The 15318-nt window shown below is 52.6% G+C and overlaps 1 protein-coding gene across 1 annotated transcript; it reads right to left on the minus strand.

The window, feature by feature from the left end:
* Positions 1 to 7814: 7814 nt before the first annotated feature.
* Positions 7815 to 12699, minus strand: LOC144945132 (uncharacterized). The gene is made up of 2 exons (XM_078873418.1): positions 12216 to 12699; positions 7815 to 8066 (listed from the first exon to the last, which is right to left on the minus strand). The coding sequence occupies exons 1-2, from the start codon at positions 12417 to 12419 to the stop codon at positions 7815 to 7817; spliced, it is 456 nt and encodes a 151-aa protein (XP_078729544.1). The 5' UTR covers positions 12420 to 12699.
* Positions 12700 to 15318: the final 2619 nt, after the last annotated feature.

Genomic DNA, 15318 nt, shown 5'->3' on the forward strand with positions numbered 1-15318 from the left:
TGTGTGTGTGAGTGTATGTATGTGTGTGTGTAGTGTATGAGTGAGTGTGTAGTGTATGTGTGTGTGTAGTGTATGAGTGAGTGTATGTATGAGTGTGTGTGTAGTGTATGAGTGTGTGTAGTATGTGTAGTGTATGAGTGTGTGTGTAGTGTATGAGTGTATGAGTGTGTATGTATGAGTGTGTGTGTGTGTGTGTGAGTGTGTGTGTATGTATGAGTGTGTGTGAGTGTGTGTAGTGTATGAGTGTGTGTAGTGTGTGAGTGTGTGTGTAGTGTATGAGTGAGTGTAGTGTATGAGTGTGTGTGTAGTGTGTGAGTGTGTGTGTGTAGTGTATGAGTGAGTGTAGTGTGTGTAGTGTGTGTAGTGTATGAGTGTGTGTAGTGTGTGAGTGTGTGTGTGTAGTGTGTGAGTGTGTGTGTGTAGTGTATGAGTGAGTGTAGTGTGTCTAGTGTGTGTAGTGTATGAGTGTATGAGTGTGTGTAGTGTGTGAGTGTGTGTAGTGTTTGTAGTGTGTGTAGTCTGTGAATTGTGTAGTGTGTGTAGTCTATGAGTGTGTGTGTGTAGTGTATGAGTGTATGAGTGTGTATGTATGAGTGTGTGTGTGTGAGTGTGTGTTGTGTATGAGTGTGTGTGTGTAGTGTGTATGAGTGTGTGTGTAGTGTATGGGTGTGTATGTATGAGTGTGTATGTAGTGTGTGTGAGTGTGTGCAGTGTGTGTAGTGTATGAATGTGTATGTATGTGTGTGAGTGTGTGTGTGTAGTGTATGAGTGTATGAGTGTGTATGTATGAGTGAGTGTGTGTGAGTGTGTGTATGAGTGTGTGTAGTGTATGAATGTGAGTGTATGTGTAGTGTATGAGTGTGTGTGTGTAGTGTATGAGTGTGTGTGTGTAGTGTATGAGTGTGTGTGTGTGAGTGTGTGTATGCATGAGTGTATGAGTGTATGAGTGTGTAGTGTATGAGTGTGTGTGTGTGAGTGTGTGTATGTATGAGTGTATGAGTGTGTGAGTGTGTGTGTGTGAGTGTGTGTATGTATGAGTGTATGAGTGTGTGTGAGTGTGTGTATGTTGTACGAGTTAGCGGATAAATGTCCATCACGTTCCGTGACCCCTGGCTCTGATCATACGGTGACCCCTATCCGAGGTCTGCGAGTTGCAGACACTGCTGTGTCACACACCCGGACCTCACGTCGCGACCATCATCACGGGGGGGGGGAGATACAAAGGCGGACCGTGTCACGCAGAGCGGGACAGGCTCCAAGCTCACCCCCACAGCTACCACCCTCCCCCTCCCCTCCCCGCCCCCGTGACCCCCATTTCGCTTCTGATTTCAGTGCCTGTGATAGCGACACAAGGGAGGGGGGGGTGGAGTGGGGGGGGGCAATAGGGGGTCTGGACCCCCCCCCCCTCTCTCCTTCCCGTTGTGGCGGCTGCGGATGGGAGGTGATTGTGGTTATGGTGGTGGTTGTGGTGGCTTTGATGGTGGTTGTGGTGGTTGTGGTTATGGTGGTGGTTGGGGTGGTGGTTGTGGTGGTTTTGATGGCGGATGTAGTGTTTGTGATGCGCTCTGGTGGTGGTGGTTGCGGTGGTGGTTGTGGTGGTTGAAGAGGTGGTTGTGGTGGTTGTTGAGGTGGTTGTGGTGGTTGCGGTGGTGGTTGTGGTGGTTGAAGAGGTGGTTGAGGTGGTTGTGGTGGTTGTGGTGATGGTTGAAGAATTAATGGTGGTTGTGGTAGTGGCGGTTGAGGTGGTCATGGTGGTTGTTGAGGTGGTTGTGGTGGTTATGGTGGTTGTTGAGGTGGTTGTGGTGGTTGTTGAGGTGGTTGTGGTGGTTGTTGAGGTGGTTGTGGTGGTTGTTGAGGTGGTTGAGGTGGTTGTGGTGGTTGTTGAGGTGGTTGAGGTGGTTGTGGTGGTTGTTGAGGTGGTTGTGGTGGTTGTTGAGGTGGTTGAGGTGGTTGTGGTGGTTGTTGAGGTGGTTGAGGTGGTTGTGGTGGTTGTTGAGGTGGTTGTGGTGGTTGTTCAGGTGGTTCTGATTTGTACGCAGAGCTCTGGTTGTGCTCACACCTGGGTTTGATTCCAGGACACGGCTGATGTCAGTAACACGTCGTGTCTGAATGTCCTGGGCCTCCTCTAGGTCGACTCAGCTCTAAATGAGTACCTGGTGCAGTGCGTAAATATCTTCAGCCCTGGGGAGACAAAGGCGGCCGGGCGTGGTGCTGGCTTCCTATCCCCTCGTGTGCCGTGCCGGCCTTCATAGGTGCTCGCTAACAGCACTTGCCCCAACAGTCTGTTAAGGCTACACGGGCGATCTTTGTCTGTGTGTGGGGAGTGGTGGTGTAGTGGTTAGCGCACTGTGCTATGAACCCGTAGACATCAGTTCCATTCGCGCTCAGGGCCTACATCAGCGGCGAATACCTGGACGGGTCCTGGGTCTCCCCTAGGTCGGTTCAGCCTTTAATGGGTACCCGGTGCGGTGCGTAAACCCCAGGAAGCCTAAAGGCGTCAGTCGAATGGCCCTTAGACTATCCCAAGCACAATAATTTGGGGGAAAATCGGCAAGGCCATTTAGACATTGCAGCACCACGTGGGTGTGGGTGGGTGTGGTTTTTTTTTTCACTTTGGAACGACTTCGTTTCCTCCACTTAACATCGTAAAATCTTCCCCAAACAAACACAGAAATCCCGAAGCAGAAAGATTAGCGGCTCGGCGCAGCCACGCTTGCCAACGTGATGATGTTGTTGTTGCTGTGGTCTGGAACTGTTCTTGTTGTTGTCTTGCTGTGGTCTGTGTTGTTGTTGTTGTCTTGCTGTGGTCTGGGACAGTTGTTGTTGTTGTTGTCTTGCTGTGGTCTGTGTTGTTGTTGTCTTGCTGCCTTGCCCAAGCTTGCATTTGGCGTTGAAAGAATCGGTGGGAATTCACGGAGTGATGCAATTTGTACTTGTGTGTGTGTGTGTGTGTTTTACGCACACTGCATGCATTCATTTTTTGAGTAGATTTGCTTACTTTCTCTCTCTCTCTCTCAACTTTGCACTCCGAACCTTGTGTTGTTGTATCGTTCGTGTTGTTGTAACTTTCTGACCACGTGCCCCTGCTGGACAATCTGTGACAAAATCAAGAGCTTCATAGCTCATCGGATTCCTCCTCCCGACTAAAATAAAGATTCAGATTCTGTACGTGAGCATCTTCTCTTCACTGGGGAGACAAAGGCGGCCGGGCGTGGTTGAGATCCACCCGAGTCACGATTATTGAACTCCCACTTTTACCTTGACTCGTGCGTCTAATTTTACCCGACTTCCCGTAGGTCGACTCAGCCTGAAATGGCACGCGTGTTTGGGTACGATGCTGTAAGAATTTAGAATCTTTATTTTTTGAAAACTGGAGAAATCCGATCTGCCTTAAAACTAGTTTTTCACAGATTTCCAGTCGTGGTGATGGAGGAGGATGGATGTGGTGATGGAGGTGATGATGATTATCATGATCATAATGACGAAAGACAAAGATCCCCCGAATAGCCTTTATCAGACTGTTGGGGCAAGTGCTGTTAGCGAGCAGTAGCTACGAAGGCCGGCACGTTCACACCACGCGTGGCAGGAGGCCCACACATCACACCAGGTACTCATTTGAGGCTGAGTCGACCTAGGGGAGAGGCCCAGGACCGGTTCAGATAATCGTCACCGGTATTGGTGGCCGTGAGCGGGAATCGAACTCGGGTGGGCCGCGGCGCTAACCACTGCGCCACCGCTCCCCACTCGACGGTAAGAAGACACACGCGCCACTCCGGGAGAATGCTTCGCCGTTTTATTCCGGAACGTTTCGCGACCACACCCGGACACGTGGCCGCCCCATTCACACCGTGGGCACTGCTGCTGCTGTTGTTGCTTTGGTGGTTTGTGGTGGTGATGGTTGTTGTGGTTGTTGTTGTTGTTTATCATAGCAAAGCTCAAAAAACCCAGAAACACACAATTATACAACGCGGTGACACGACGAGAACGGGGTCAGGGTAGGGTCAGGGGTAGGGTCAGGGTAGGGTCAGGGGTCAGGGTAGGGTCAGGGCTAGGGTCAGGGTAGGGTCAGGGGTCAGGGATAGAGGTAAGGTCAGGGGTAGGGTCAGGGGTACGGTGAGCGGTATGGTCCGGAGTTGGGTCAGTGGTAGGGCCATGGGTAGGGTCAAAGGTCAAAGGAAGGGTCAGCAGTAGGTCAAGGGTCGTAAGGGGGGTGGGAGGGGGGGAGGCTGTCAGGATTCGCGTTGGGAGTCGACGGGGCTTGGCTCAGGAATTCATTCTTTGTCGGCTGATTTTGACATTTATTTCCTCCGCGAATCAACTCCGTGTGGACGCTTGCAGCGCGACCCTCGCTCGCAGCTGTCGCTGTGCCGCACAGGGGCAGCTGCCACTGGGGGGCTGGCGGTGGCGGTGATGATGATGGTGATGACAGAGGGCCCGTTGGACACCGATTATTGATTTTGATCGATTGCGACAGCGGGCGACGCTCGTGGGACGCGGCTGCGTTTGGTCGCAACGGCCAATCGGGTCGATTCAATCGAAGGCCTTCAACTGAATCAGCCGCTCAAGCGACTCGATCGCTAATTGAGAGGTTACTTGGCGGTGATTGGCCGGGGGGGGCCGTGACCGAACTCCGGGGGGAGGGGAGGATGGGGGGGAGGAGTCACGGGGGGGGGGGGGGGGGCGGGGTATAAATAGGGGACCCCTGTGAGTGACAGGTGAACAGGTATGCGTGTCGTGTGTGTGTGTGTGTGTATGTGTCACTGTGTGTGTATGTGTCACTGTGTGTGTATGTGTCATTGTGTGTGTATCTGCGTTGTATACGTACGGTATATGTATGCGTGTGTTGTGTGTGTCTGTGTGTGTTGTGTGTGTATCTGTGATGTGTTTTTGTCGTGTGTGTGTCTGTGTGTGTTGTGTGTGTATCTGTGATGTGTTTTTGTCTTGTGTGTGTCTGTGTGTGTTGTGTGTGTATCTGTGATGTGTTTTTGTCTTGTGTGTGTCTGTGTGTGTTGTGTGTGTATCTGTGATGTGTTTTTGTCTTGTGTGTGTCTGTGTGTGTTGTGTGTGTATCTGTGATGTGCTTTTGTCTTGTGTGTGTCTGTGTGTGTTGTGTGTGTATCTGTGATGTGTTTTGTCTTGTGTGTGTCTGTGTGTGTTGTGTGTGTATCTGTGATGTGTTTTTGTCTTGTGTGTGTCTGTGTGTGTTGTGTGTGTCTGCGTGTGCTGTGTATGTATCTGCGTTGTGTGCGTACGGTATATGTAAGTTGCGTATGTGTGTGTTGTGTGCATCTGTGTGTGCTGTGTGTGTATCTGTGTGCGTTGTGTGTGTATCCGTGGGGTGTGTATGTAAGTGTGTGCATGGATGCGCGTGTATCTATAAGCACGTGCGTGTGTGTGTATACACGCGTGTACCTGTGTTGTATCCCTGTACCTATGCATAGTATGCACGTATATGTATGTATACACGTATATGTACTATGTCAATGTATTATATTACTGTGTGTGCATCTATCACCGTTTGTATGTGTCAATGGGTTTTTGTATCTCTTTGTGTTTATGTATGTATCACTATGCGTATGTTTATATCATTGTGTGTATGTGTCGCTATGTGTATCTCTGTCTGTCTGTATGTATAATTGTGTGGATGTGTGTATCTTTGTTTTTGTATGTGTGTGTGCATGTACCACTGTGTGTGTCACTGTGTATGTATTACTATCTGTGCGTATATTTAACTGTGTTTATGTATCACTATATATGCAGATATATCTATGTGTACGTATCTGCGTGTGTATGTGTCACTGTGTGTATGTGTCACTGTGTGTGTATGTGTCACTGTGTGTGTATGTGTCATTGTGTGTGTGTCACTGTGTGTATGTATCACTGTGTGTATGTGTCACTGTGTATGTATGTGTCACTGTGTGTGTGTGTCACTGTGTGTATGTATCACTGTGTGTGTGTCACTGTGTGTGTATGTGTCATTGTGTGTGTGTGTCACTGTGTGTGTGTCACTGTGTGTGTGTCACTGTGTGTATGTGTCACTGTGTATGTATGTGTCACTGTGTGTGTCACTGTGTGTGTCACTGTGTGTGTATGTATCACTGTGTGTATGTATCACTGTGTGTGTGTCACTGTGTGTGTGCCACTGTGTGTATGTGTCACTGTGTATGTATGTGTCACTGTGTGTGTCACTGTGTGTGTCACTGTGTGTATGTATCACTGTGTGTGTGTGTCACTGTGTGTGTGTGTCACAGTGTGTGTGCCACTGTGTGTATGTGTCACTGTGTATGTATGTGTCACTGTGTGTGTCACTGTGTGTGTCACTGTGTGTATGTGTCACTGTGTGTGTGTCACTGTGTGTGTGTGTCACAGTGTGTGTGCCACTGTGTGTATGTGTCACTGTGTATGTATGTGTCACTGTGTGTGTCACTGTGTGTGTCACTGTGTGTATGTGTCACTGTGTATGTGTCACTGTGTATGTATGTGTCACTGTGTGTGTCACTGTGTGTGTCACTGTGTGTATGTGTCACTGTGTGTATGTATCACTGTGTGTGTGTGTCACTGTGTGTGTGTGTCACTGTGTGTGTGCCACTGTGTGTATGTGTCACTGTGTATGTATGTGTCACTGTGTGTGTCACTGTGTGTGTCACTGTGTGTATGTATCACTGTGTGTGTGTCACTGTGTGTGTATGTGTCATTGTGTGTGTGTGTCACTGTGTGTGTGTCACTGTGTGTGTGTCACTGTGTGTATGTGTCACTGTGTATGTATGTGTCACTGTGTGTGTCACTGTGTGTGTCACTGTGTGTATGTATCACTGTGTGTGTGTGTCACAGTGTGTGTGTGTCACTGTGTGTGCGTGTGTGTCACTGTGTGTGTCACTGTGTGTATCACTGTGTGTATGTATCACTGTGTGTATGTATCACTGTGTGTGTGTCACTGTGTGTGTGCCACTGTGTGTATGTGTCACTGTGTATGTATGTGTCACTGTGTGTGTCACTGTGTGTGTCACTGTGTGTATGTATCACTGTGTGTGTGTGTCACTGTGTGTGTGTGTCACAGTGTGTGCGTGTGTGTCACTGTGTGTGTCACTGTGTGTATCACTGTGTGTATGTGTCACTGTGTGTGTCACTGTGTATGTGTCACTGTGTGTGTATCACTGTGTGTGTGTGTCACTGTGTGTGTGTCACTGTGTGTGTGTATCACTGTGTGTGTCACTGTGTGTGTGTGTCACTGTGTGTGTGTGTGTCACTGTGTGTGTGTGTCACTGTGTGTGTGTGTCACTGTGTGTGTCACTGTGTGTGTGTGTCACTGTGTGTGTGTGTCACTGTGTGTATCACTGTGTGTGTGTCACTGTGTGTGTGTCACTGTGTGTGTCACTGTGTGTGTGTCACTGTGTGTGTGTGTCACTGTGTGTGTGTGTATCACTGTGTGTGTGTGTGTCACTGTGTGTGTGTGTCACTGTGTGTATCACTGTGTGTGTGAGTGTCACTGTGTGTGTGTATGTGTCACTGTGTGTGTCACTGTGTGTGTCACTGTGTGTATGTATCACTGTGTGTGTATCACTGTGTGTGTGTCACTGTGTGTGCGTGTGTGTCACTGTGTGTGTGTATGTGTCACTGTGTGTGTGTGTCACTGTGTGTGTGTGTCACTGTGTGTATGTGTCACTGTGTGTGTGTGTCACTGTGTGTGTGTATCACTGTGTATGTGTCACTGTGTGTGTGTGTGCACTGTGTGTGTGTGTATGTGTGTGTGTGTCACTGTGTGTGTGTATGTGTGTGTGTGTGTCACTGTGTGTGTGTATGTGTGTATAAATGCGTTAACATGAGGTGAACGTCTTCCAGAAGAAGTTCTTGCAGCCGGCCTTCCTCACGCGGGCCGAGAGCGCCCGCTCACCCCTCCCCCCGTCACCCCCCGCCCCCTCCCCCTCCTCACCCCCCTCCTCATCGCTGCTGCTGCTGCTGCCGGGACCCCATCCCAGGGGGGGCAGGGCCCCCCCGAGCCCCGCGCCCCCCGCTGCCAGCTCCGCGAGAAGTCGCCCCACCAGAGCCCGCTCCTCCCGGCTCAGCTCCTGCGAGACAGACACAAAGGCAAAGATCCCCACCCCGTATAGGCTTAACAGAATGTTGGGGCAAGTGCTGCTAGGGTAAGTGGATACGGACCACGCGCGACCACCTTTGTCTCCCCAGTGGCGATGTTTACACGCCACACAGGTACGGAATAATATGCTGGTCGTGAGCGGGAATTTAACTCGTGTGGCCTCGTTGGGTTGCATGAGTGGGTGGATGAGTGGGTGGGTGAGTGAGTGGGTGAGTGAGTGAGTGGGTGGGTGGGTGAGTGAGTGAGTGAGTGGGTGGGTGAGTGGGTGGATGGGTGGGTGAGTGAGTGGGTGAGTGAGTGGGTGGGTGGGTGAGTGAGTGGATGGGTGGGGGAGTGAGTGGGTGAAAGAGTGAATGGATGAGTGGGTGAGTGGGTGGGTGAGTGAGCCAGTGGATTCATTAGTGGATGAGTGAATGGTAGAGTTGGTGAGCGAGTGGGTGACTGGATGGGTGAGCAAATATATGACTCAAGAGACCAAGATAAGAGTCTTATTCGCGAGAAATGACAAAGCGAAATACGTAAAATAAAGTTACAGCAACGAAGCAAGTAGACACCAGCACACAAAAACAGCTGCAATGTCAGACGAAGTATTGCCAATATCGCGTCAAGACAAATCACTGATAGATTAACTAACCATTTTGATTTTATCAGCTAAGGCACACTGAGCTGTATTGCTCTTTTGCAGAAGCGACTTGGCCACAATTGATAGCTCAACGAAGTGGTTTATCATCAGCCGAACTCTCTAAACGCGTGATGTTGTTGATTCTAAATGTGGAGGGAAAAAACAGAGAACCCGGAGAAAAATCCACGCGACCACGGACAGAGAGAGAGAGAGACACGCAAACTCCAAATAAACAGCAGCAGGCGTCAGGGTCAGTATCGACCCACGACCTCCTTTATATCAGGCGAGGTAGTTAAAATCTCCTAGCCACCGTGGTGCCCAGATGATGATTTTTTTCCCGTAGCGTGACTTAGCTGGGGCAGATGATTTTCACACGGATCACAGCACCACCACCACCACCACTGCACCGTTGAGTTACAGAATCACTGAACAAAGACAGCGAGCGGCTATTTTTTTTTTTGGGGGGGGGGAGGGGAGGGAGGCATTGTGATGAATCTTAGGGCCACGCGACTGCTGAACGATAGGGGTGGAGGCTGAGCCGCTAGGATGGGTGGGGTAAGTTCGTCTTCTCGGCTGGCGGTACAGCAAGTGGGTTGTTGTAAGTGACCGCCTCTGGGCGAGTGAGTGTGTAGTAGCGAGTTAGGGCGCTTCGCTACGAATCCCGGGGACCCGAGTTCGATTCCCGCTCACGGCCGCCAACACCGGTGACGATTATCTGAACCGGTCCTTGGCCTCCCCTAGGTCTACTCAGCCTCAAATGAGTACCTGGCGCGGTGTGTAAACATCGCCACTGGGGAGACAAAGGCGTCCGGGCGTGGTGCTGGCCTACCAAACCCCCTCGTGTACCGTGCCGGCCTTCATAGGTGCTCGCTAACAGCACTTTGCCCCAACAGTCTGCTAAGGCTAAACGGGGGGAGTTGTGTCTGTTTGGTTTCTGTGCGTATATACCTATGCTCATGAGTCTGTGTGTATCTGTGTGCATGTCGCTGTGTGTGTCTGTGTGTATCTGTGTATATCTGTGTGTCTCTGTGTGTATTTGCGTGTATCTGTGTGTATCTGTGTGTATCTGTGTGTATCTGTGTGTATCTGTCTGTCTGTGGGCATGTCGCTGTGTGTATGAGGATGTGAGCGTGTACACATGCCGGCTCTCATAGGTGCTACTCGCCAACGGCACTTGCCCCAACACTCTTGTCAAGGCTACACGTGGGGGACCTTTGTCTTTGTTTGCCTGTGTGTCTCGCCACCGTCGGGGTGATCTCGATAGACTTGAACCGCGGCCTCCGCGGGTGGTTGAGAGAAGCATACGGAGACGTTAGGCAATTAGCACAATTAATTAAGTGACTTTGCATGACAACCACGTGGCAGTGAAAGGCGCGTGTGGGTTCGGGAGATCAAGGGGGAGGGGCGCGGGGGAAGGGGGAGGGCTCAGTGGGGAGTCGCTAATGACACTAATTAATGTGAGCACGTGACGGATTAAGCATGGTCACTTGTGTCGCCACGTGCCGTGATGCAGGTGAGCTGCAGTGTGTGTGTGCTAGGTCGACTCAGCCTCAAATGAGTAGCTGGTGCGGAGTGTAAACATCGTCACTGGGGGAGACAAAGGCGGTCGGGCGCGGTGCTGGCCACCCACCCCCTCGTGTGCCGTGCCGGCCTTCATAGATGCTGGCTAACAGCACTTGCCCCAACAGCCTGTTAAGGCTATGCGGGGGATCTTTGTCTTGGGTTTGTTGAATATCAGCACCACGGACAGCGCTCATTTTGCTCAAAGCGCTGCGCGAGACGGGAGTGGTGGTGCAGTGGTTAGCGCGCTGCGCTACAAACGGCCACGAGTTCGATTCCCGCTCTCGGCGATCTAACACCGGTGACGATTATCTGAACCGGTCCTGGGTCTTCACTAGGTTGACTCAGCCTCAAATAAGCATCTGGTGCGGTGTGTAAAATACATCGCCACTAGGGAGACAAAGGCGGCCGGGCGTGGTGCTGACCACCCACCCCCTCGTGTGCCGTGCCGGCCTTCATAAGTGGTGCTCGCTAACAGCACTTGCCCCAAAAGTCTGTTGAGGCTACGCGGGGGATCTTTGTCTTGGTATGTACGTGGGTGGTATTCTGTGTACGTGCCTGTGTGTGTGTGCGTGTCTGTAAGTATTCACGGCCTGTTATCGTTCCACTGCTGGATGAAGGCGTCCATCGGTTATTGGGTTTTGTTTAACCATACTTCACCACCCTGGTGAAGGGCGTTGTCCGGGCCCGGTTGAGACGTCACACGCCGCCACTGACACCACCCCACGTGTCGCCAGGTTCGTATCGCGATGCGCTAACCACTGCGCCACCCCTCCCTTCCGCCAGCAAGCATCTACGTGTACATGAAGTTGTATAGACATCTTCTTGGTTCTTTCGGTAAAGTCACGTAGAAGGGAAGTAATAAAATAATAAAAATGAAACATAATAAACAATTCTCACGACATTTCGGCCACAACGCAAGCAGTCGTCCTCAGGTGAAAACCAGGTCTGTCGAGGCGACAGCCTCTGAAATGTGTGCAGTCAGACGCTGTCTCCCCGACAGACCAGGTTTTCACCTGAGGACGGCTGCTTGCGTTGTGGTCGAAACGTCGAGAGAATTGTTTTATTATGTTTTATTTTTTATTGTTTCATTACTTCCCTTCTACGTGACTTTACCGAAAGAACCAAGAAGATGAATCCCTGCAGTCACGAAAGCTTTAAATCGAAATTGTATAGATACCTACACATACCGGCCTGCCTGTACACTGACACACGTACCTGCAAGTACGTGTACACAAACACGTATAGCTGTGTTCCTGTACACTCCTACATATACATATAAAGACAAAGATTCTCCCTATAATCCTGAACAGACACCGAGAAAGGCCGACACGGCACACGCGGGGAGTGGGTATCCAACACCACGCACGGCCGCCTTTGTCTCCCCAATGCCGAGACTCATTTGAGGCTAAGTCAACCTAGGGGACGTCCAGGGCCGGTTCAGATATACGTCACTGGTGTTGCCATCTGTCCACAAACACGCGCCTGTACCCTGTACACACACACACACACGTATATGTAACCTATAAACATACACACGCGTACCCTGTACACATACATAAACACGCGTGTACACACACATATACACGTGTATATTGTACACACACACACAAACACACGCGTGCACACACACACGCCCCTGTATCCTGTAACCACAGACACACACGCGTAACCTGTACTCACACACACGCGGTTACAACACACACACGGTTATACACACATGCGTGTACACACACACGCGTACACACACACACACGCGTGTACACACACACACACGCGCAACCTGTACTCACACACATGCGCCTGTACCCTGTACACACACATGCGTGTACCTTGTCCACGCACACACGCGGTTACAACACACACGCGTACACACACACACGCGTGTGTACACACACACGGGCACACACACACGCACACACCGTGAACCTCTCTCACCTGCGTCAGCACCGCCTCCACTCGCTGCTGGAGTCGATCGTCGATGAGACCGGCACCTCCAGGGCCCCCAGGGCCTCCTAGCCCGGCCAGGGAGGAGCCCTCAGCGGGCCGGCGGAACGGACTCGCGCTCAGCGGTCTGGGCAGCAGGGCCGTGACCCCGAGCGAGAAGAGGAGCAGCACGCACGTGGTGGGCATGGCGGGCATCGTGTGCGAGCTGGGAGGGCGGCAGTAGCAGCGGGGGGCTGGTGGGGTGGCGGTGGCGGCGGTGGCGGGCTCCGGTTGATTAGTCAGCTCGTTAATGAGTGACTGATCAGCGAGGGCGCGTTCGTTAGGGGGTGGTTGGTGGTGGTTGGTGGTGGTTGGTGGTGGTGGTGGTGGTGGCGGGGAGTTACTCAAAGTACCGACACAGGAGCTGCAGAGAGATCGAGATGGGGGGACAGAGAGAGGAAGGAGTGAGTAGCCGGCAGAGGGAATGAATGAAGGAATGAAGAATGAAATTTGTCAGCGGTAGGGTGGTGGTGGGGGGGGGTGACTGGGCTCCTGAGCGCGCTCTGGATGAGACCCGCGCGACCGTCTCACCTTTATACCTGAGCGCGCGCCACGGGGGGGGGGGGGGGGGGGGGGGGTTCAGGGTGGGGGGGAGGTCAGGGAGGGTGGGGGTGGGGTCAGGGGGGAGGGGGGGTGCATGACGTCATTATTTGTGTCTCACACCTCCCCCCCACTTTTAGCCCATCCACCGTCCCCCACCACTCCCCAACCCTCACCCCTCCCTTCTTCTCCCCCCGCCACCCTCCCGGGTACCTGAGCCCCCCCCCCCCCCTCACCCCCTCGCCCCCCCCCCCCCCACTGTGGTGATGAGACTTTTTGCCCCCCCCCCCCTTTATACCCCCCCCCACCCCCCACCCCCCACCCCCCACCCCTCACTCAGGTGTGACGCACGCGCCGCTATCTCGGCCCCTGTCGCGCGCCCCTTTGTGATTGCGCAACCGCGCGGTCATTAATTAATTGGGGGGGGGGGTCATTAATTTTGGGGGGTTGGCGGTGGGGGGCGGAAGGGGGGGGGTGCCTGGATCGCGCTTTTGTTTGTGGCGAGGTCGGGGGGGGGTGGAGGAGAGTGGGCGGTGGTGGTGGTGAGTGACGCACTCACCACCACCATCATTAACGCCACCACCACCATCATTATCACCAGCACCACCATCATCACCACCATCATCACCACCACCATCATCATCACCGCCACCACCATCATCACCATCATCACCACCACCATCATCACCACCAACATCACCGCCACCACCACCACCATCATCACCGCCACAACCACCACCACCATCATCACCACCATCATCACCACCATCATCACCATCATCACCGCCACCACCACCATCATCACCGCCACAACCACCACCACCATCATCACCACCATCATCACCACCATCATCACCACCACCATCATCACCGCCACCACCACCATCATCACCGCCACCACCAGCACCACCATCATCACCACCATCGTCACCACCATCATCACCACCACCATCATCACCGCCACAACCACCACCATCATCACCACCACCACCACCATCATCGCCACCATCATCACCGCCACCATCATCACCGCCACCATCATCACCGCCACCACCACACCTAAGGCTGTGCGAACTTACTCCTATGCATTCATACACACCTGGGCATACCTATTCACACCAACTCATCATCTCACTCCCACTCACACCAACTCACACCCACTCACACCCAGTCACACCCACTAACACCCACTCACACCCACTCACACCCACAAACACCCACTCACTCCCACTCACACCCACTCACACCCACTCACACCCACCCACACACACCCACTCACACCCACTCACATCCACAAACAAAGAACAAAGAACCCCCGTATAGCCTTTAACAGACTGTTGGGGCAAGTGCTGTTAGCGAGCACCTATGAAGGCCGGAACGGCACACGTGGGGGTGGGTGGCCAGCACCACGCCCGACCGCCTTTGTCTCCCCAGTGGCGATGTTTACACACCGCACCAGGTACTCATTTGAGGCTGAGTCGACCTAGGGGAGGCCCGGGACCGGTTCAGATAATCGTCACTGGTGTTGGCCGTGAGCAGGAATCGAATTCGTGTCGCCGGGTTCATAGCGCAGCGCGCTAACACTCACACCCACTCACACTCACACCCACGCACACCCACTCACACTCACTCACACTCACTCACACTCACTCACACCCACTCACACCCACTCACACCCACTCACACTCACTCACACTCACTCACACTCACACCCACTCACACCCACTCACACTCACTCACACTCACTCACACTCACACCCACTCACACCCACTCACACTCACACCCACTCACACTCACTCACACCCACTCACACTCACTCACACTCACACCCACTCACACCCACTCACACTCACTTACACCCACTCACACTCACTCACACCCACTCACACTCACTCACACTCACACCCACTCACACCCACTCACACTCACTTACACCCACTCACACTCACACTCACACCCACTCACACTCACACCCACTCACACTCACTCACACCCACTCACACTCACACCCACTCACACTCACTCACACCCACTCACACTCACTTACACCCACTCACACTCACACCCACTCACACTCACTCACACTCACTCACACTCACACCCACGCACACCCACTCACACTCACACCCACTCACACTCACTCACACCCACTCACACTCACTCACACTCACTCACACTCACACCCACGCACACCCACTCACACTCACACCCACTCACACTCACACCCACTCACACTCACTCACACTCACTCACACTCACACCCACGCACACCCACTCACACTCACACCCACTCACACTCACTCACACCCACTCACACTCACTCACACCCACTCACACTCACACCCACTCACACTCACTCACACCCACTCACACCCACTCACACCCACTCACACTCACTTACACCCACTCACACTCACACCCACGCACACCCACTCACACTCACTCACACCCACTCACACCCACTCACACTCACACCCACGCACACCCACTCACACCCACTCACACTCACTCACA

The sequence above is a fragment of the Lampetra fluviatilis genome, chromosome 36 (genome assembly GCF_964198595.1).
Source record: "Lampetra fluviatilis chromosome 36, kcLamFluv1.1, whole genome shotgun sequence".
NCBI classification, from domain to species: domain Eukaryota; kingdom Metazoa; phylum Chordata; class Hyperoartia; order Petromyzontiformes; family Petromyzontidae; genus Lampetra; species Lampetra fluviatilis.